Source organism: Phoenix dactylifera, chromosome 15 (genome assembly GCF_009389715.1).
Source record: "Phoenix dactylifera cultivar Barhee BC4 chromosome 15, palm_55x_up_171113_PBpolish2nd_filt_p, whole genome shotgun sequence".
Taxonomy (NCBI): domain Eukaryota; kingdom Viridiplantae; phylum Streptophyta; class Magnoliopsida; order Arecales; family Arecaceae; genus Phoenix; species Phoenix dactylifera.
In genome coordinates, this window is record NC_052406.1 from 1,731,569 (window position 1) to 1,755,157 (window position 23,589).

The 23,589-nt window shown below is 39.9% G+C and overlaps 2 protein-coding genes across 3 annotated transcripts in view; both read right to left on the reverse strand.

Moving 5' to 3' along the window:
* Positions 1–1,058: 1,058 nt before the first annotated feature.
* On the reverse strand, positions 1,059–3,936 carry LOC103718167. Its single transcript, XM_008806860.4, has 2 exons — positions 3,738–3,936; positions 1,059–2,454 (listed from the first exon to the last, which is right to left on the reverse strand). The coding sequence occupies exon 2, from the start codon at positions 2,312–2,314 to the stop codon at positions 1,520–1,522; it is 795 nt and encodes a 264-aa protein (XP_008805082.2). The 5' UTR covers positions 2,315–2,454; positions 3,738–3,936; the 3' UTR covers positions 1,059–1,519.
* Positions 3,937–4,894: 958 nt separating this feature from the next.
* LOC103718193 (cyclic nucleotide-gated ion channel 2-like) overlaps positions 4,895–23,589 on the reverse strand; it is a 35,314-nt gene continuing 16,619 nt past the window's right edge. Inside the window, exons 4-8 of one of the 2 annotated variants that reach the window (XM_039134055.1) lie at positions 7,347–7,672; positions 6,984–7,095; positions 6,645–6,881; positions 5,752–5,823; positions 4,895–5,622 (exon numbers count right to left, since the gene is read on the reverse strand). In XM_039134055.1, the coding sequence (XP_038989983.1) occupies positions 5,137–5,622; positions 5,752–5,823; positions 6,645–6,881; positions 6,984–7,095; positions 7,347–7,672 (1,233 nt within the window). In that variant the 3' untranslated portion in view covers positions 4,895–5,136. Of the gene's footprint in view, positions 5,623–5,751; positions 5,839–6,644; positions 6,882–6,983; positions 7,096–7,346; positions 7,673–23,589 lie in introns of both variants that reach the window. The other variant, XM_039134054.1, reaches the window with a different exon arrangement.

Sequence of the window (23,589 nt, forward strand, 5' to 3'; positions counted from 1 at the left end):
CTGCAAGGAACGCATCGATGAAACTGATTTTGTTTTCTTGCTTTCACGCGCATCGTGTATCTCTGGACAGCAAACTTTTTTTTGTTGAGTTTGAAATCCTACGGTAGCCATTTTCTAGTAAAAAATAAAATAAAAATCAGGTCTACCTCCAGTTTCCTCTCAGAAGCCGGGATTATAACTGGGTAATGTCCTTAAATAAGCTAGGAGAAAGACAGATTGAAATCGGAGCAAGGGCCGATCAAATCCAAATTATTGCATTCTTTTGATTTATTCTTTGTCCAGATCTTTCATTTTGTCAGATCCAACTAAAGGAAATCATGACAAGATCAACTCCTCAGAAATCCAAGTCTTGCAGTGTACTGAAACATTCAGAAAATAATAAAAAAAAAATAGAACCGAGTGTGGCTCACAAAACTCCAGCAACTCCAAGAAGACTTGAGAGTTTCAATTCTGCAGCAGTTTCAATCTCTGTAAAATGACTGATCAACTCACCAAATAGAGTTAATACAGCGCTAACCAAATGAACTCTGTAAATTGTTTGAAGGATTTACTCTCACTTCAGCAGATGCTTTTGGTAAACTTCTACTGGATGCCTTCATTGGTCGGCATTTAAGTAATGTCAACTAGCATTCATTTTTCCCCTTAGGAAGAGGATCGTAGGAGTCCATCCATCTTAATCACTAAGATACCAAAAGACAGCAAAAACCTAGGAGGAGGTAAATCAGAGCACAGTTGGTAAATACTTAAATCTACTCCATCATTTCTATATAATTAGAGTTATCCCACAGAATAGAAAAGTTTTAACCCCTCTGGTTACTACCTTGCCATCATCCACTCTTTAAATACCAAAAAAAAAAACAGTAAGATGGCAATTTTCTCAAATGTCAAAAGAAAACTAATACCTAGCCCTTCTAGGGCACAAAGGATATCCCTCCAAAACTCAGCCTCTCTACCAAACACAGCATAAAAAAACAGGCACCGCTACCATAGATTAGCAAATTTCAGATGTCTTAAGTTTCCTAATAAACTTATCATACCTAACCGATCCAAAAGAGAGATAAGGAGCACCTCAAGGTGAAAGATTAAACACTAACAAAATCCATACAAGGAGGAACTAGATATATCATATACCACCAATACAATCTAAAATCACAAGCCATGACTTCAAAAAGGGTTGCTATGCACAAGAATATTAAACATACAAATGATGTAAGAGTTTCATCCATCAACATGACCACATTTAACTCCTCAAGGTGGAACATTGATGTCTTGGTCAACCATGATGCTAATGCCTTGAATGACATGCATTACTCACCGATCTCCAACTGATCCATATGCAATGCAATGTTGAGTGACTAGTCATCCAAAATAACGTACGTTGAGCACCAGACCATGCGCCAGATAACCATTTTGTACATCACTGCAGACGAGACTGGATGACAATGCATATAGTTCATGCCCTTCACTGGCTAATAACACTGTGAAGCTCTAGCTTTGGATTGGACGGAAGGGAAAAACTCTAAGCAAAGATCTCTCTGACAAGCCAATCCAAGCTAGGGTATGCAAAGTACAGTATCAAAAATGATGGCACTGCAAACAGGAGTGTGACAAGTACGTAGAGGGCCAAGACAGCAGCACTAGCAGGGATGGCATATAGGACTATGAGAAGGAAGATGATTACTAGGGGGAACTTGGCAGTAATTTGAACAAAGAAAGCCAGTGATTTACGTAGCGAAGCATGGATCCTCTCTGAATTGAAGAAATTACTGACGAGGCTTGCATGATTTTGATCAGAGCGGGATTGTTCTGCATGAGTATTTGGAGTTCTTCGTGCACTGTGATGGCGGTAAGCATTACTTCTGAGGACCACGCTGCTATTCGAAGGCCAGGCTGGATGGTGCTCCCCATAGATTGAGGACTGAGACTTCACCCTGTTACCATTCATGCTCTCAACCATCCAGAGTAGGAAGTAGTTTTTGCGGGGAAATGTAAGATTACCCTTGTAAACCAGCCGGAGTGACAAAAGATTGCACCATGGGCAGGAGATGAAGAGAGGTAACTGGATCGGTATAGTTGGAGATTTAACAACAGCCCACTGAAGTCCCAAGATGCAATTCTTGCACAAAGTGTGGCCACACCATAAAACATAAGGCACGTTCTCAACAATGTTAAATGATTCCCAGCATATTGGACATTCCAGGCCTTCTTCTCTACTGGTGCATGAAGAAACCTCGTCATCTGAGCAATCAGGATTAGATGTGCTTGATTTTTTGCAGGTGTTCTCTGGACCTAAGCCTCCAGCAAAGCTCCACATTGTGATGGCGGATGGAATGGCAAACTAAAGAATAGACATCTATGCTGATGGTAGTGTAGACAACAAAGCAACAGATGGATATGATGTCTACATCCAATCCTCAAGCTCGATACAAGTGCTCAAAGTCCCTTATAAGAGACCTGAAATCCAAAAGAATGTGAAAAGGATGTAAGTGATTATACTATACTGAGATCTCACAGAAAAACCTGCCACCTAACAAGATTAAGTTACATATAAAAGAACTGTTATTTGCACAAACAAAAGACAAGGATTTACATTGACAAATATAAACACCATATGTAGCATACAAGCAAGAATACATCTGAAATGATTATAGATAGCACATATAAACACCATATGTAGCATATCCGTATCATAGATCAAACCTATCCGATGTAATATAACAGACGATATGAACTTCATGTCAAATGAATTGAGAATAAAAGGAAAATGAAGTTCAAGATGATCGCAGGCAAATCAGCAGAAAAGGAACAAAAATGCAGGGCAAGGTATAACATTGAAAGCAATTTATCCAAAAAATGCTGGATGACAGTCATCAGCAAAACATCTAATAGAAAGGTCACAAACTTACCATCAGCTTAAACTTTTAGGTTGAGTTACAAAACACATATACATACCGTGATCCATCAATCAATCTATCTCTTCTTACCATAGTACCAATTTGAAACTATGCTCACTATTCATCAATTTTTTTTTTAACAGATTACAACCACAATTTTCCAGCAATATGTCATATTTCCTAGTCAGAGATCATATAATATCCACCAATTACACGAATATAGCTCTCCTTCATCTAAATGACCAGCCCTCCCCTTAAATATTTTAAGGTAAAGCTAACCTTTCGCTAAAGTTTTAGTAAATATAGGTAGGATGCCAAATCTGGAAACATTATTCGAAGGCGTATAGCATAAGTCACAAAAAGACTTTAAAAAATTCACATCACATGCCATACAAGATTAATACAAAATCCAACAGTTCAAAAAAAAAAAAAAAAATCTAATTAAGCCCGCGCAGATCATCATACATCCAAGAAAATGCAGAATAAAGCCATAAAAATCCCAAGAAAGATCGAGGATAACGCATTTAAAGATGATTTTAAATATAAAAAAAAATCTCCCCCCCCCCCCCCCCCCCCCCCCAAAAAAAAAGAAGCAAATCTAGAAACTGAGACCCCACATCAAATTACACAATGAAGAACATTTAATTCAGAGAGCAAACGATATTTCCACAAGAAGCGCCACAAAAACAATAAATCAAGCACCTTAAAATCGAAAACAGAGAAACGGATCCCTCTCTCTAGTAAACCCCCAAAAAAAAACCGATATTTCATCAAAAAAATTGCTTCTTTTCCCACGCCAAGAAAGAATATGCCTACAAGGTTTAAATCAGACAGCGATCTTACCAATTAATGATCGCGAGCAAAGGGATTTTGCGATCAAGAGGAGGGGACGAAGGATCGAGGAGAGACGAAGCAGCCGAAACCCTCTATTTCTCTCTCCTTCCCTCTCTCTCTCCCTCATCACGCACGCGGACACCATGAAACGAATCGAGATTCTTCTCTCTTATAGGGTCCAAGACTGGATGGGACTTGATCTTCCAATTAACGACGTTTTAGATTTGACGGTGAAGAGGAGGGGGCCGAGTGGGATAAGAAACACCGGCGGTCGTTTGGCCTGTTCCATCCCGTTTGCCACGTGGTTGGGTTCACGGTGTGGTGCGGTCTGGCTTCCGCTCACCGCCAGCGAGTGTCGGCCGCTGCGTTTGCGACTGGAATAAAAAAAAGTTTTTTTTCGTGAATACTCTCCCCTAAAAATTTAAATTTATGTAAATATTTTTTTAAAATTTGTATTCATTCCTATACCCTGATAAAATACTATTTTTATACAAATACTTCTAATATAGCAGTTCTTCTAACATTATTAATAAGAATCATATTTATTTTAATTAAAATAAAATAAAAATTTGAAATTATCTTTTTATTTTCCATCATGATTGCTTTATAAATATATTTTTTACGCATCTATCCATTAAAAATATTTTGGTTATTTTGATTGAAAATTGTTAATTTTTTTACGGCATTAGATGGTATGGTTACATAGGTAAAAATAAGAATAAAAAAAGTAGAATAGTAAAATAAGTGTTCTACGAGAGTATATATTCAAATATCAATTTAGGAGGATACTTATATAAAATTCGATATTTAGAAAGATATTTATAAAAAAACCTAATAAAAAAATTGAAATAGTTTAGTTGAATAAAAAAATAAAAAAATAAATTATTTTGTCATTTTAGAGGACGTGAAATAAGTGTGTGTGTGTCTGTGTGTATATATATATTGTACAAAATGAGGTTAGTAGATTAATGGAGAAAATGTAGTGCATTTAGGTTAGGACATCATGTCCCCCTATCCCTTCTCTGTTTTAAAGAACACTCCTTAGCATCCGAAGAGAGCATACAACAATCTCTCCAAGACTGCGAACCGCAGCTGCGACATCCGACGCCATACCATACATCGATCTCATCCATGTTGAGTTGTCCATGGAGCAAAGACACTTAGTATTGAGTTCTATAGAACAAGTATCTTTATTGAATTTATTCTTTTCAGAAAACAATGAAAATTACTCCATTCTTCTCATCTTCAAAAGAAGCAATCTGTTCATTTGCATTTTTCTGGATGAAATATTCTCTATCTTTCTCTCATTGTTCCAGAGGGAATCCATCTTCTTGATATTTATTTTCCTTGCTAGCAAATTGGATAGCTCCCACAGAAATGTGTCAGCTCAGAAGTGAGCTCTTCTCCACTATTCAAGGTGATCATGTGGTCGCATCGACATGAACATTGCAGCATAAAGCCGAAGACGGCGTTCGCTGTCACTGAATTCTGATGGTTGGATCACCACACCTCTAGTTTTGGCCTTGTAACGGCGCCATGCGAGTTGTATGTTAACTGCTGCCCATGTTCTCCAGTTCGATGAATAGTACCTTGCTATTCTCTTGAGTTTATCATTTGCAAATCTATACCTGAAATGCTCGGTGATGTAGCGTAAGTGGCATGCATCTAAGCCAAAGGCCTCCGTTGGCTCAACACAAACAAAGGTAGCAGATGAAGCTGGTAAGCGATCCATAAATGGGCGACGTAGGCACCATGAAAGGAGCTCATCCCCTAGAAAGTTTCCAGGGCCTAGCTTGCACGTTGCTACCTTCCCTTTGCTGAGCTTTTGACTGCTCTGCAAGTGCCCCCGAACGATAAAAACCATTTGTTGTACTGGATCTCCTTCTCTAATAATCTGGCCAAATATTAAGGGATTAAGTCAAGATATGCTAACCTGCAGTCACTATTAAGAATAGAAACAGCCAAAGTGCCTGAAAATTATACTGCATGATGAAAGCATTTCCTGGTAAGTTGCTGTGCATACCTTTTCATCCTTGGAGAAGACAAGGTGCTTAACTCTGTCGCATATATTGTCAAGGATAAGATCATCCAAGCTCTGGAACAAAGGCACCTAAAGAACAGTTATATATCTGTGTTAAATCAGGTTAATATCATAATGTATTTGTCAACTTCTATCTGAATCCTAGTGACATAGGCAAATGCAGGTTGCTCCTTTGACTAATGTTTTGATTGCTCATCCTCTTTCCAGGGTTTATATTCTGCTAATGCTTGGACTACTCATTCCGGTTAGGTTAGAGTACTCACCATACCTTTAAACTTAGCCGATTAGAAAAGAGAAATCAGGGTTATGAATGCTGGTCGGTTTTGGTTATTGATCTGCTAGATGCCTCTGCCATTGATTCTCAAAATTGACCTTGATATCTCATATTTGTCTTGTTTCCATCACAAAGGTTCTGGTTGTGGATACCCAATGTCGAACTAATGATTCGAAACAAGATAGAAGGGAAGAAACCTATGAAACTCTCTCTCAAAAGAGAAGCCTATGAAACCCCATAAATATTATTTACAAATATGTACAATCTAAATATGTCATGCTCTCATGCTTTAGTTCACATGAGTTTACTGAACTTGGTAACTATACATGAGCCTAACTATCTTTTGTTTTCCTATTTGCTTCCATTTTCCCCTTCATTCATGTCGACTCTTCTTCCCTTTTCCCTCCTCCCCTTCCTCGATCTACTCTAACAGTCTCTGTTCCTTTTTACGTTTGAATTACCACTCGAAATATAGCATGGGAGGTTTTGGAATTGAGGCACATGCTATACCCTAGCAAACATGCTTGGTATATAAACAGTGTCATCCTTTACCTCACAACATGTGAATGTCCTAGATATGCACCCTAGTCTTAAAGAGTACCTGCTTAATGAGATCAAGGCAGAGATAGCGCCTGATATCTCGTCTTAGGCCCTCTGGCAAGTCTTTGATGATCTCCATTTCATCTTCTCCTCTCATTGTGGCCCATCTCCGGCGTTCGTATTGTCGGACTCTCTGCCTCAAGCGCGAGGGAAGTTGTCTTCGCTTCATCCACCATTCCATGTCTCGACACCTTAATTGCATCTTTCTCTTCCTTGCCATGACTGCATGCAGGAACACCTAGCATTGATCGTAGCTGTTAGGATTCGAGAGTCGCATGTTTAAGAATATACATTCGAACTCATAGATAATCTAAGTAACTAGAAGATTGTTCATAAGTACCTGGATATTTCCAATCAATAGAGTAAAGAGCATTAGGCCACTTAGCACTATTGCTATACTGAATATCACTTCCAGCCACTGGCTTGTTGGTGCAAGATTATTGCCAAAAGTGCTGCAACCGAACAAATTTGTAGAAATAATTAAAAGAAAATACCATATCTCTGCTATTTTTATTTTTTTGAAGTGCTATATATGAGAGATCGACAGTCTATAGATTTATGATAACAGTGGCATAAATCTTATAAGTGAAATGTTTTTGCGAGTTATGGATATCATATGTCATATTTAGGGAGGAATGCAGTCGTGAATTACCGTTACTTTTCTCTTATCTCGCCTTCTTTTTTTTCGGACAAAGAAAAGTACCTGAGAGTCATAAGGCCCCAAAATATAGGGTAGAGTATCTTAACAGCAAGTGAGTTGCTGGACATGACAGGAAGAGCTGCATCATATATGCCATACTGAAATGGCCCATCTACATTTAAGCATGAATGGAGATTTTGGTTTCCAACAGATGTCAGATTACTAATGCAAGATAGTTCATCGATTCCAGCTGGTAATGAAGGCCGGTTACAGGCTTCTCTCGAACAGGCTATCGACATGAGATCACAATTGTTGTTCTTCTGGCATTGCTGTTGGAGGCATGAGGCGACACGTCGGATCGCAAGAACATACCAGCAACCCCCAGCTACCTGAAAATGGCAGCCAAATACATTAGACCAACCTTCTAGCTCATCAAGAATGAAAGTATGATGAAATTTGCAGCACATCAATGTTGTTATAGGGTATCTTTCTGGTGGATATATGTTTATCATTCCATGTATATAAGATTGACATAGAATTTTAGCCGTGTCGTCATATTTAATCATTTCAATACATCGATTTACGCCGGTTCCTAATTTTCTAGTTTTCAGATAGTATTTGATTGTGAACTTTTTGTTTTCCCAGAAAGGTATAAAACTGAAGTAGTTTTGCAAGATGAGAACAAGTTCAAGTGCCAATAGAGCATATGCTGTGAAGCAGAATGAACTTTTCTTTTCTTTTTTTTAGTTTTATTTTCTTATTTTTTTCTGAGAAAAACAGCGGGGATGCCACCACCCAAATCCGAACTCATGCAGGTCCTCTCCCATATGGAGAAGGGTTCTAATTAAATGAGCTTTTCATATGTTTTCCTTTGGATAGGATAAAATATTCGGCAACTTGGATAGAATTGGCTCCATGATTTGATTTCAATGGACCTTCAGTGTCTTCAGAATTACCTCATCAGTTCAGCTAGCCTGGAGATTAATCTATACAAAATATCACACGTAGTGGCACCCCATTTCATTGGTCTTGTTCCTGCACCAGGAGCCCTTGAAACTCTATTCCACAAAAGAACCATAATGAAAACATTTTATCCGACAACTAATCACAACAACATTACTTTCATTTTGTAACATATCCAACTTGATGATGGTTATTACTGAAACACCTCCATTCTTGCTTAATAGAAGTGCTTCAGCAAAATGGGGTCAAGCATTTATGAGCCTATATATGCATACAGATGTTTCATGAAAAATACCTATTCATCATCACACAAGACTTTATGTTAGCAGCTAATTTGCTGAATGGATTTTGTCTTTCAGTTCTTAAGACTAGAGAATTGGAGGGGCAATTGCTAATTTATTAAGGCTGTGGTTGGCAGGAATCAGTCTGAGGCTATCTCCAGATTACATCTAGTACTGCATGGGGCAAGGCATTTCCAGGTTGCAGCATTTCCAGCTGACCAGTTCAACAAGAAACTCTCACATATATGAAAGAGCAATTACAGAAGGTGATACCAAATCTGCTCTGGGGCAAGGCATGTTATCCATGCTCTCAGATGACCATCTCCAGTACTATCAGAATTGATTCTTTGAGGCACTTCAATCTGATTGAGTTCTACTCAAACTAGGAAGCCTACAGAATCATAGCATCTGATGCCATTCTAGACTTTGGTGTTTGAATTGCTTCTTTCTTTTTATCAAATCATCCAGTCTGATCGACCTCCACCTCAAAGGGCAGCAGTTCATTTGAAGCAATCATCAAGACCCTCCAATTCTGGCCAAGCTCAATTGGTTCCTTATCTTCCCCAATTGGCAAGCTTTATTTCATTCCTCTAACCAATAAGTTCTCCCCAAACCCTTCTCGGATCACTCCCCAATTCTACTCTCCATTGACTGTATAAACCAATTCAAGAAAGGTTCCTTCAAATTTGAAAGGTGCCGGCTTTCCAGTGATTCCTTAAAGAAAGTTGTTTCTCAGGCTTGGCTCTCTACTCCCCCTTTCATGATGCTATAGACCGCATTATTTTGAAATTGAGATGTGTGAAGGCGGCTCTTAAAAAATGGAGTTCTAATCTGTATAGCAAAGAGAGAGCGCAAATCTAAGCTTCTCTCTATTGATTCAAAATCTTAATATTGGTCAAGAGAGCCACACTTTCCCAACTCAGGAGAAGGAGGACCGTGTTTTTTTCAAAATCGAGCTGCACAAATTATTCAGAAATGAAGAAATTTTTTGGAAACAACGATCGAAAGTAAAGTGGCTGATGGAAGGGGATGACAACCCCGTTTTCTTCCATAAAGTGGCAGGTTATCATAAAAAAATTCAATTGGATCTCTAATATTTATAGGAATGGCAAAATTCTAAATGTGAGAATCATGTATTTAGTCCCTCAAGTATTTATTTACCGAAAAAAATCTTGAATACTTATATAGGACTAAAGAATCCAAAAAATATCTTTCGGTAGATTTCTTGAATAAACTCCTGGATTGTGATAAATAGTATCACAATAAACTCGGCTCATAGTCTATCTATATGAACTAGAGGACACTATGGCACAGGTTAATAGAGGATCTATCGTGGTACTTATGATTAGATTTGAATAAATTTGAACCAAAAATTTTTCAGCCAGCCATTTTAGATGAGGTTCTTGGTTGTTAAACTAAATGACATCAATGGAGTTTTCAACATCTTTTTCAAGGATATCTTCTCCTCCCCGAAGCCAAGCCCGCTGGATCTTGTTTGGGACCTGAAACACAAAGAGAGCCTTCATTCAAAGAAGGTCGACATGGAAGAGAGAACCGACGAATAACAGTAGAAACAATGTTATTTGAGGGATGACCCAAGCGACGATGCCAAACAGCAAAGGAGGTGCGAGAACCATATAGTGCAGTAGAGTAAGCCGAGTGCACTGATGCCGGCAGTGGGTAGACTCCATCCTGACAGCTACCTCGAAGGAGTGTCGCCCCCGTTCTCCGATCCTTTACAAGAAAATGAGTGGGATGAAATTCTAAGAAGACATCATTATCTTTGGTGAAGCTGTGAACGGAAATTAGATTTTTGTGAATAGATGGAACACAGAGGATATTGGAAAGTTTGAAGGGGCGAGAGGGAGAAGAAACAGTTGTACAACCAACATGAGTTACTTGCAAACCTGAGCCATCACCGATTACGACCTCATCGGTACCGTCATATTCATAGTGAATCGAGAGATTGGCAAGATCCGAAGTGACATTTTGCGAAGCCGCGGAATCAACAAGCCAGTTTTTGTTAGAGGACGTAGTGGGAGAAGCACAGTTGACAGAGGCAGCACGCTTCGATTTCACTCGACATGTTTTGGCAGAGTGACCACGAAGATCACAGAGTTGGCAAACAATGGAATCCTTGGCTGGACGATGGTTGCTTCTGGGCTTGCCATACTGAGGCCGAGAGTTCTTCTTGACGGGATACCTGTGATAATCTATAGTCCAGCATTGGGAGGAGTTAGCAGTGGCAACAAGAGTGGCAGTAGATGTCTCCAATCAACGGATGTAATTCTCATGACTAAGTAACAAATCATAGAGTTCCTCAAATGTGAGAGAGTTCTCACGAGCACGGATTGGAGCAGCGATATCCCGAAAATCAGGCTCGAGGCCATTTAGAACATGGAGGGTGATATCATCGGCGGAGAGGGGAGTGTCAATGGTAGCTAACTCATCAGCAATGGCTTTTACAGCATGTAAAAATTCAGTCACGGAACAAGAACCACGCTGAAGGTGGGTAAGATCCTCTTTCAACTGCATGACCCTGGTGCGAGAACGGTTGGCATAGAGCCGAGTGAGCTTCGACCAGGCTGCATGGGAAGTCTCCGATGTAGCAATCAGAGGAATAACCGCTTCTGAAATGGAAGCCAAAATGGCATGAAGCAGGAGCTTGTCCTGGCGAAACCAAAAAAGAAATGCAGAAGATAGAGATGCTGCATCTCCCTTCGGCGGACACGGGGTTGAGCCGTCAACATAACCCATGAGATCGTAGCCAGTGAGAAGGGAGACAAACTGTGCACGCCATGAAGGAAAGTTGGACGAGGTTAGCTTCAGAGGGAGTTGGGTGGCTGCATTGATCGAGATCAGTTGGGAAGTAGTGGTGGTGGGGCTGTTCACAACAGCAAGAGTGGCACTCGATGAATCACTAGAAGCCATGAGAGAGGATCGATTTCTTCTCGTTGGAGGAAAGTGAAAGCTCTGATACCATATAGAATATAAGATCTCGATATGTTTTCCATTGATAAACCTTTACATATATAGGTTGTAAGCTTGTTATCCCACAACGGAATACAGCGGAGCATATCCTTGAAGATATACTGTAGCTAACAGCAGTGGTTACAGTCGCAGGAATATCGGAGAAGAGGAAGGGTTATCCGTTATTCCCATTATTCTCCACTCCGACCCAAATCAGGACCTCTCGAACCTCCAATTTCCTTTCATCCTCAAAGAGATTAAAGAAGCTATCTGTTGACCCCCTAATAGATTTTGATGAATACAAAACACTAGAGTAAAATTCCATTATATCTTAACAATTTAATTGAGGAATTCATGTGTCTTATTAAGAATATTGTTGAGAAATGTCTAGGCAAGTTCCCATAATTTTTATGAATTTATTGAAGAATATTTTGAGTTAAAGAAAACAGATCAGGGACAGCCGAGACGTCTCCGGATAGTTTCAGAGACGTCTCTGGCACAAACAGGAAGAACCGGCACACTTGGAGACGTCCCCGACACCTGCCGAGTCGTCCCCGCGTTAGCGGAGTCGACTCTCTCAGTAGCGGAGTCGACTCTCTCAGTGGCGGCAGAAAGGCAGTTTTCAAGAGATATGCGCGAGACGTCCCCACAGTAAGCCGAGTCGTCCCCGCAAGTAAAAAGGAGAGTTCTCGAGTCGTCCCCAAGATAGCGGAGACGGCTCTCTCAGGGTTTTCCAGAGAATGGTTTTTTGGGTGATAAGGAAGCGGAGTCGACCCTGAAGACAGCGGAGTCATCCCCATGCATAAAGTGCAGACAACCCGAGACGTCCCCTGAAGGAGCGGAGTCGACTCTCTCAGGAAATACCAGAGGACATGTTCTTCGGAGATAAAGAAGCGGAGTCGTCCCCAGATCAGCGGAGTCGTCCCCATTCAAAAAGTGCAAACAAGCCGAGACGTCCCCTAAAAGTGCCGAGTCGACCCCAGACAACGGAAAAAGTAAAATCTTGTAGCCGAGACGTCTCCCGTTGAAGCGGAGACGTCCCCGGAGCGACTGGGACGCGACTGACAGCTTTTCAGATTTGGTTTGAATTTCAAATCCTTCTTTCTTTGTCTCTAACGGCTATATTTGCTTTTTGGGCTATAAAAGGGACCTCTTAAGTGCTTCTCAACAACTCTTAACCAACCCAAAGCTAGATCATTCAAGAGAGAAGTAAGAAAGAAAAGTTTAAGGGAGTGAGGGCATTCAAGTGAAGAAATCAAGTGTTTTCAAGCTTCCCAAGTGATTTCAAGCTCAATCACTCTCGTGCGCTTGGGATTCAAAGCTCACACTCAATCCTACGCGCTCCACATCGGAAGAATCAATATCTCCCACGCTTCCAACGGCAAAAGGATTCTTCCGGGTTCTATTGTTCATAATTGCAATATTTGCTTTTTAGAGCTTTTCCTTTCTTTTGTAAACTCTTTCGTTGTGGTGCTTGTTCCAGTCAAGGGACTTGGAACAAGGGAAAGGCGTCCCAAGCCTAAGTGAAATTGGGGGTTTTAGGGTTTGTTGTGAGCCCGGTGTAAAACAACGAGTTGGGTAGTAAACTCGCAAAACTACCGTACTGTAATCGTGGATTATAGTGGAAATTTCTAAAGGTGATTTGGGGAGTGGATGTAGGAGCAGTGGAAGCTCCGAACCACTATAAAACCTTGTGTTTGCGATTGACCTTTCTCATTCCTCCTTCTTTACTTTAGTGCATATATTCGTGTGTTTTATTTTTAATTAGTCAAAAGTTTTTAAAACACCCAATTCACCCCCCTCTTGGGTGACCATCTCTGGGCAACAAGTGGTATCAGAGCTGGTGCTCTGTGTATTTCTTGAAAGACCTAACCGTCTTAGCCAAAGATCTAGATGGCAACACCCTTTAACAATGTCCCTGCCGAGGGGCAAGCAACCAATAGACCTCCACTCTTCAATGGGACAAATTATACCTATTGGAAGACTAGAATGAGAATCTTCATTCAAGCACAAGACTATGCCTTGTGGAGGGTTATAGTCAAGGGACCACAAGAACCATCACATGTGGTTAATGGCATTCGAGTTCCCAAACCTGAGGAGGATTGGGATGAGAATGATGATAGGATGGCTCAACTCAATTCTAGAGCCATGAACTCACTATTTTGTTCTTTAGATGTAAATGAGTTCAATAGAGTCTCTACATGTAGTTCCGCTAAGGAAGTATGGGATAGGCTTGAAGTTACCCACGAGGGTACAAATCAAGTCAAAGAGTCCAAAGTGAACATTCTAGTTCACAAATATGAATTGTTTAAGATGGAACCTAATGAAACCATCACATGCATGTTTACACGTTTTACCGAAATTATTAATGGCCTAAAAAGCTTGGGCAAATCTTACACTAACCCCGAACTTGTGAGTAAAATTCTCAGGTCACTGCCAAAAGCATGGGAAGCAAAGGTCACGGCGATTGTAGAAGCCAAAGACCTCAACACTTTGGGGCTAGAACAACTCTTGGGCTCATTGATGACGCATGAGCTCACGATGAAGCAGCATAAAGAAGAGTTGCCAAAGAAAAAGACAATCGCACTCAAGGCTACCTCAAGTGTATGTGAAGAAGAGAGCAGTGAGAGTGAAGAAGAAAGTCAAGATGAGGACTTGGGTTTGATAGTAAGGAAGTTTAAAAAATTCATGAGAAGAAAGAAACCCTTCCCAAGAAAGAAATTTGGAGGGAGAAATGATTGGGAAAAAAGAAAAGGAAAAAGAAAAAGACCCAATCGTATGCTATGATTGCAAGAGACCGGGACACATTCGTTCCGAATGCCCTCAACAAAAGAAGTATTTTAGAAAGAAGAAGAAGAAGGCATTGAAGGCAACGTGGGATGATAGTGACACATCATCCTCCGAGGAAGAGAAGGAAGAGACCGCCAATCTATGCTTCATGGCGTTCGAAGACGACGAGGTATGTCAAAACCCAACCATAAATTTTACTTTAGAAGAATTATATGAGGCTTTTCAAGAACTTATGGGTGATTGTAGTATGTTAGGAGCAAAGAATAAAGAATTAAAAGCCTCCAATCAAAAACTAAAGGAAAATATTGAAAACTTGTTAATTGAAAAGGAGAGCATTAAAAATATTAACACTACTAACCTAGAAATCAAAAATTCAAAACTGAGCATTGAAAATGAAAAGGCAAAAATACTAATTAAGGAATTAAATCTAAAAGTAAAATCCCTACTCGATAATAATACCTCACTTGCACAAAATGTTGAATCTCTTAAAAAGGATAAGGAAGAACTAGTCAAAGAAAATTTGAATCTTAAGAATGAGGTACATAAATACAAACCAATTGTTGAAAAATTTACACAAAGCTCTGAAAAATTAAATCTTATTCTTTCAAATCAAAGAGCTGTTTTTAATAAAGCCGGATTAGGATATAAAACTAATGAGCAACAAAAGTATCTAAAGAATTTCTTTGTAAAAGCAAAAGATGTAAAAACTGAAAAACCAACATGCTTTCTTTGTACAAAGAATGGACATAAAGCCTACTCTTGTATTCAAAGAAAAATTCAAACTAACAAGAATACATTTGTAAAAGCTAAAAGCATAACTAAAGTATGGGTGCCTAAGGGAACCAACTACACTAACCACGAAGGACCCAAGAAAACTTGGGTACCTAAGAGCTTCACATGATCATTTTGCAGGTATGCCTTGCAGCCGGAAATAAAAAGAGAATGTGGTATCTTGATAGTGGTTGCTCAAGGCATATGACCGGTGACAAGAGTCTCTTCGTCACCTTGGAATCAAAAGAAGGAGGAGTAGTCACATTTGGAGACAATGCTAAAGGCCGAATTATTGGTGTTGGTAAAATCTCCATATCACCCTCCTCATTTATTGACAATGTATTGTTAGTTAATGGACTAAAACATAATTTGTTAAGTATAAGTCAATTTTGTGACAAGGGCTTTAAAGTATCATTTGAATCATCACTATGCATAATTAGTAGTCCATTTGACAATGAGATCATACTCACAGGACATAGGCATGGAAATGTTTACATGGTAGATCTTGATGATCTCACCATGAAGGATGGCCAATGTCTTGTAGCCATGAATCCCAAAGTCAATGAGACTAGTTGGTTATGGCATCGTAGGTTAGGGCATGCTAGCATGGATTTAATCTCAAAATTAATTACAAAGGATCTAGTCAAAGGACTACCAAAAATAGACTTTGAAAAGAATAAAATTTGTGCTGCATGTCAATTAGGGAAACAAACAAGAAGTTCTTTCAAGTCTAAGAACATAGTTTTAACATCAAAACCCTTAGAACTAATTCACATGGATTTGTTTGGACCCACTAGAACTGCTAGTCTAGGGGGTAAGAAATTTGGTCTTGTAATTGTTGATGATTTTTCACGTTTTACATGGGTTTCATTTCTTGCACACAAAGATGAGTCCTTTCCCGCTTTTATCAAGTTTCATAATAGGGTTTCAAATGAACTCAATCTTAAACTAAAAGCAATTAGGAGTGATCATGGTACCGAGTTTGAAAATCAGTATTTTGAAAAATTTTGTGAAGAAAATGGTATCAATCACAACTTCTCGGCACCTAGGACACCCCAACAAAATGGGGTGGTAGAAAGGAAGAATCGCACACTAGCAGATATGGCTCGTACCATGTTGTGCGAATCGGATCTACCAAAGTATTTTTGGGCTGAAGCAATAAATACTTCATGTTATATCTTAAATCGTGCTTTAGTTAGATCCATCTTAAAGAAAACACCTTATGAGTTGATAAAAAGTAAGAAACCTAATATAAGTTATTTTCATGTTTTCGGTTGTCGATGCTTTATTTTGAACAATGGAAAGGACAATCTAAGTAAATTTAGTGCTAAATCAGATGAGGGGATCTTCTTAGGTTATTCCTCATCTAGTAGAGCATACAGGGTCTTCAACAAGAGAACTCTCGTTGTTGAAGAATCCATTCATGTTGTTTTTGATGAAACTAATGGAGATTCTTCTAGAAAAGAAGAAGATGGTGATGTAGGTATACTTGAAGACCAAATGAAGGAACTCTCCACTCAAGACAAACAACATGAGGATGAGATCAAAGAAGATACAAATCAGCGAGATGAAGAAGACCAACCTCCATCAAGAAATCAAGATCTTCCTAAAGAATGGAGGTATGCACATGGTCATCCAAAGGATCTAATCCTTGGTGATCCTTCACAAGGTATAAGAACTAGATCCTCCTTAAGAAACACTAGTAATTATCTTGCTTTCGTTTCGCAAATAGAGCCTAAATCACTAGAAGAAGCTGAAAAAGATGGTAATTGGATGAATGCTATGCAAGAGGAATTAAACCAATTCGAAAGAAATGAAGTTTGGACTCTAATGAAAAGACCCCCTAATGTTTCAATTATAGGCACCAAGTGGGTGTATAGAAATAAATTAGATGAAGATGGAATAGTAATAAGAAACAAAGCTAGGCTAGTGGCCAAAGGATATAATCAGGAGGAAGGAATAGATTTTGATGAAACTTTTGCTCCTGTTGCTAGGTTAGAGGCTATTAGACTGCTTTTAGCATATGCATGCTTCATGGATTTTAAACTCTATCAAATGGATGTAAAAAGTGCATTCTTAAATGGCTATATAATGGAGGAAGTTTATGTAGGATAACCTCCAGGTTTTGAAAATCACTTACATCCAGATTATGTGTATAAATTGCATAAAGCATTGTATGGACTTAAGCAAGCTCCTAGGGCTTGGTATGAAAGATTAAGTAATTTCCTAATTGAGAACAAATTTAAGAGAGGAAATGTAGACAAAACCCTCTTTATTAAAAGAAAAGGAAATGACTTATTGCTTGTACAAATTTATGTGGATGATATAATTTTTGGTGCTACTAATGATAGTCTTTGTCAAGAGTTTGCCAAGCTTATGCAGGGAGAATTTGAAATGAGCATGATGGGTGAGCTCAACTTCTTCCTTGGGCTGCAAATAAAACAATCAGAGGAAGGCATCTTCATCAGTCAGACCAAGTATATCAAAGAAATGTTGGAGAAATTCAAGATGAAGGATGCAAAAGAAATCAGCACACCCATGGGCTCAAGTTGCAAGCTTGACAAAGATGAAAAAGGTAAAAGTATAGACTGCAAATTATACAGAGGTATGATAGGCTCTTTACTTTACCTTACTGCTAGTAGACCAGATATATTATTTAGTGTTTGTATGTGTGCTAGATACCAAGCATGTCCTAAGGAATCACACTTGCAAGCTGTTAAGAGAATTTTTAGATATCTAGTAGGGACATCTAATGTAGGCTTATGGTATTCTAAACAATCTGACATAAATTTAATTGCTTATTCCGATGCTGATTTTGCCGGATGCAAACTCGACAGAAAAAGCACAAGTGGCACATGTCAATTCTTGGGTGCTAATTTAGTTTCTTGGTTTAGCAAGAAACAAAATTCAGTTACCTTGTCCACAGCTGAGGCTGAGTACATTGCAGCTGGAAGCTGTTGTGCCCAAGTTCTTTGGATTAAGCAACAACTTGAAGACTTCGGTATCAAAATGGATAATATACCAATTAAGTGTGATAATACGAGTGCAATCAATTTAACAAAAAATCCTGTTCAACACTCTAAGTCAAAGCATATAGAGATTAGGCATCATTTTATTAGGGATCATGTGCTGAAAAATGATGTGATGATTGAATATGTATGCACTGAAAATCAATTGGCTGATATCTTTACAAAGCCCCTTTGTAAAGATAGATTCAACTTCTTAAGGAATGCTTTGAGCTTGTATGATCCTAGCAAATGAATTGAACTTGTATTGCATTGTTTGCTGCGCAAACTAGTAATCAACCTCAAGGTAAACATAAGTGAAAACATGAATTCATGTAAGCTAAATGACGAACTGTTTGACTTTCCGGAGGATGGTTACCCTCCCTTGGACTCTTCATGGAGATATTTTCAGAGCCTATTTCATAGGTATTCGAAATTTGGTCAAACATTCCTCATTTCAATATTAATAATTCAAAAATCATTATCAAATTATTATAGGATGTATCATTAAGGGGGAGGATCACAAACAAATTCACTCTAAGTTTATCAAAAGAGATCATGTTGATTAGGATGATTAAACAGAAATTGGGAGAAGATAGAATACAGTCTGAAATTTTTCAGTGCCGGAGACGTCTCTGGCAAATCGCAGAGACGTCCCCCCCAGGGGAGACGTCTCGCCTTAGTCGCGGAGACGTCTCGGGGACCGAATGAGGGCTTCTTAAATAGGTCGAAATCGCTCGAGCCGACCCGAGCTTCCTCCTTCATCCCCAACCAAAACGAAAAACCCTAGCCTCCATTTGCTCTCCACCTCAAACCCTAGCCTCCGTTTGCTCTACATCACAAACCCTAGCATCCATGGCACCAAAGAAGGCTAGGACGACCCGTGGAAGGCGACCTAGGGTAGCGGCCGACGGTGAGGATCGGCGGGAAGAACCCTCCGCGCCGTCTCCTCCGGTTGCTCCGCCAACCACGACTATTTCCTGTGCAAATCGCACAGTCACGACCGGAAGGTACATAGATTTCTTATTTTTAGATCATGAGGGGTTCTCTATTGGAGAGAGACTCCGAGCCCAAGGGTGGGAGCCCCTTTGTACCCTAAATACCTTGACCTACCCCGGCCTAGTTAGAGAACTTTTTAGCAATATGGCCTTAGGGGACCAAGGGTACACTGCATATGTCCGGGGGACATTAGTAGAAGTCAATGAAGATGTCCTATCCACTGTCTTACAAATTCCTAGGGACGGTGAGGCTCCAACCTCACATCCCCAAAGGGAGTCAGCCCTAAATTTACTTTTAGGAAGAGAGGACTGCGGCCCTCTTGATGTTGTCAATTCCCAGGACCTAAATGCAGAGATGAGACTTCTCTTAAGTATTGTCAACCGGGTCCTATTTCCTAAAACCGGTCGCTTCGATTTTGTTTCGGAGCGAGACTTAGTTATAATGCACCACATCCTACTAGGGATCCCTCTAAACCTCCCTAGACTCATGCTAAATTACATTGCCCTATGTCATAGGTATTCTAGGTTTAGTATACCCTATGGCATGATCTTTACCTTAATCTTTAAACACTTCAAGGTTCCCATTCCAACAAATGAACCTGCAAAGCCCTTGAGAAACACCGACTATTACAATGAGGGCACAATGAGAAGAATGGAATTTCATAAGATAGATGGATCGTGGGTCAAGGTACCAAAGAGAAAAACCCAAATCCTAGAGCCTGAGATCCCACATCATGAGTCTGACCATCACTCTCCTCCACCTAGCCACATGGATATCCCTGATATTCCCTCCAGCTCAGCTGGACCTTCCACATCCATGCCACCACCTCCTCCAGTTAGTGGGCCCTCCTTTCTGTCAGAGGATCAGATGCGCACCTTAGCATCTGCCATTTGCCAGCAGATGAGGGAGGAGATGAGATCCATGATCTCCACAGAGTTGGTCCCCATCAGAGCTTCACATGAAGGGCTTCTACAAGAGATGAAGGATATTAGAAGTCAAATTGAAGCTACAACACAAGAAATAATTGGTGTGGGTGCCACCCAAACCATCAGATCATTAGAGCTCAAGGACAGCTTGAAGAGCATTTCCAAGAGTCTTAAAGAGCTAACAAAACCAGATGGCAATGTGAGCACCTTAGTTGCCCAACTCAGAGGAAGAATTGAAATGGCAACTATAGAGTTTGAGGCACTTGTGGCAGGTTTCCACAAGTCACAAGGAGATCAATTTAAGACCCTCATGGATTCCATCAACACATTCATAGATGCAGCTTGTAAGGTTTATGAACAAAATACAGCTGGTAGGGCCCATGAGCAACGTCGCCGATGATGGATATCTTGTAGGATCTTCTTTTTGTAAATCCTAGGCTATTTTTGAAACACTTTTGTATTAGAAATCAATACTTGTAATGATCTCTTCTTTTTGACTATGTACTGACTTCAAAGGTTCACAATGATACATGAATACAACCCCTTTTGAAAACTGTGTACATTGCCAACTCTATGTATGTGTTTCTATGAATGTGAATGTGCCTCTTGATGTGTCATAAGAATCTCATAACATACATTAAGTATTCAGATTTGGCACAACGTATCAAAGCATATGAAACAGGGGGAGCACAACCTGAATATCAAAGGGGGAGTAAAATGAACACTGAATATATTGAATATAGAGATAATTTGTCCCCTTCATTGTTGATGACAAAAAGGGGGAGTAGATATTGAATGTAGAGATAGTGAAAGGGGGGAGCAGTTATATATATGGATATTGAATATGGAATGCAAAATTTATAATCATACTCCAAAGTTGATTTAGAAAAGATAAAATTGAAGAATATTGACCTTAAGATAATTGCCCTTCTGGAAAAGAAAGGGGGAGTCAAAAAGAATCTAGCTTTCAATTATCCTCAGCATCAATACTTCATTTTAACTTGATTCAAATTCAGTTGATATGCTAAAATCATTTAAGAACTATAAAGATCAATCTTATGCACAAGGAAAGAACTGAAAATTGAATACTTTGAGTGATGCACATTGTATCTAGTTCTAATCAAAACATTATACTTGTACATCTGATCAAATACTGTGTATATGTTTAAATCTTAAATTTTGCATATACTCAGTGTTTTGTCATCATCAAAAAGGGGGAGATTGTTGACCCCCTAATAGATTTTGATGAATACAAAACACTAGAGTAAAATTCCATTATATCTTAACAATTTAATTGAGGAATTCATGTATCTTATTAAGAATATTGTTGAGAAATGTCTAGGCAAGTTCCCATAATTTTTATGAATTTATTGAAGAATATTTTGAGTTAAAGAAAACAGATCAGGGACAGCCGAGACGTCTCCGGATAGTTTCAGAGACGTCTCTGGCACAAACAGGAAGAACCGGCACACTTGGAGACGTCCCCGACACCTGCCGAGTCGTCCCCGCGTTAGCGGAGTCGACTCTCTCAGTAGCAGAGTCGACTCTCTCAGTGGCGGCAGAAAGGCAGTTTTCAAGAGATATGCGCGAGACGTCCCCACAGTAAGCCGAGTCGTCCCCGCAAGTAAAAAGGAGAGTTCCCGAGTCGTCCCCAAGATAGCGGAGACGGCTCTCTCAGGGTTTTCCAGAGAATGGTTTTTTGGGTGATAAGGAAGCGGAGTCGACCCTGAGACAGCAGAGTCATCCCCATGCATAAAGTGCAGACAACCCGAGACGTCCCCTGAAGGAGCGGAGTCGACTCTCTCAGGAAATACCAGAGGACATGTTCTTCGGAGATAAAGAAGCGGAGTCGTCCCCAGATCAGCGGAGTCGTCCCCATTCAAAAAGTGCAAACAAGCCGAGACGTCCCCTAAAAGTGCCGAGTCGACCCCAGACAACGGAAAAAGTAAAATCTTGTAGCCGAGACGTCTCCCGTTGAAGCGGAGACGTCCCCGGAGCGACTGGGACGCGACTGACAGCTTTTCAGGTTTGGTTTGAATTTCAAATCCTTCTTTCTTTGTCTCTAACGGCTATATTTGCTTTTTGGGCTATAAAAGGGACCTCTTAAGTGCTTCTCAACAACTCTTAACCAACCCAAAGCTAGATCATTCAAGAGAGAAGTAAGAAAGAAAAGTTCAAGGGAGTGAGGGCATTCAAGTGAAGAAATCAAGTATTTTCAAGCTTCCCAAGTGATTTCAAGCTCAATCACTCTCGTGCGCTTGGGATTCAAAGCTCACACTCAATCCTACGCGCTCCACATCGGAAGAATCAATATCTCCCACGCTTCCAACGGCAAAAGGATTCTTCCGGGTTCTATTGTTCATAATTGCAATATTTGCTTTTTAGAGCTTTTCCTTTCTTTTGTAAACTCTTTCGTTGTGGTGCTTGTTCCAGTCAAGGGACTTGGAACAAGGGAAAGGCGTCCCAAGCCTAAGTGAAATTGGGGGTTTTAGGGTTTGTTGTGAGCCCGGTGTAAAACAACGAGTTGGGTAGTAAACTCGCAAAACTACCGTACTGTAATCGTGGATTATAGTGGAAATTCCCAAAGGTGATTTGGGGAGTGGATGTAGGAGCAGTGGAAGCTCCGAACCACTATAAAACCTTGTGTTTGCGATTGACCTTTCTCATTCCTCCTTCTTTACTTTAGTGCATATATTCGTGTGTTTTATTTTTAATTAGTCAAAAGTTTTTAAAACACCCAATTCACCCCCCTCTTGGGTGACCATCTCTGGGCAACACTATCTTCTGCTTTAAGGATAACAAAAGCCGTGGGCCGGATCTTTTTGTTTCTTCCAATCCTTGGGGCTTGGTCAAACCTGATCTCTTTTGTCTCTTCTCCTAGCTTCATCAAGAAAATGTTGATCTCTCTTGATTGAATTACGCCACCCTCGTACTAATCCCATTAGACTTTAGGCCTATAAACCTGACTCACAGTTGCATCAAGCTCATTTCTAAAGAGCTTATTTGGAAGCCTAACAGCCGCAGAAACTTCTCCTCTGGTTCCTATTATAATTTCTCGATTCAAGAGGGATCCTTTGGGCCATGACCCTATCACCATGGAAAGCTCGGGTCCCTTTTAAATCAGATGCTTTCTTTGGGTGGGTCTCTTGAATAAACTTAACACCAGAGAAAATCTTGCCAAAAAGCTAGGCAGATCTTTAGGCGGTTGTATTTTTTGAGTATTTTTTGAATTTCTTAGTCCTGTATAAATACTCAAAAGCTCCTGTGTTACATTTGCTCCTTTTGGAAGAAGACTTCTTTCTCCAAAGACCTGCATCCATCCGTCTTGATGTCGTGATGCACTTTGCGATCGTAACTTGGTCCATCTAGAATAAAAGAAACTTCAGAAATCTTCCTCGAGCTCTCCTGCTTCAGCCATCACCAAAAGCTTCCTGCTTCCTTAACAGCTGATCTATTCTCAAAGGGCCAAAGGAATTGCCTAAAGGCTTGGGAAAAATCTAAAGGATTCTATCTGGACTTAAGATTAATCTCTTATGGGGGCGTTTGAGAACCCCAACAAGATCACCATGGTGATCTAAGATCCCTGGCGATCTAAGATCCC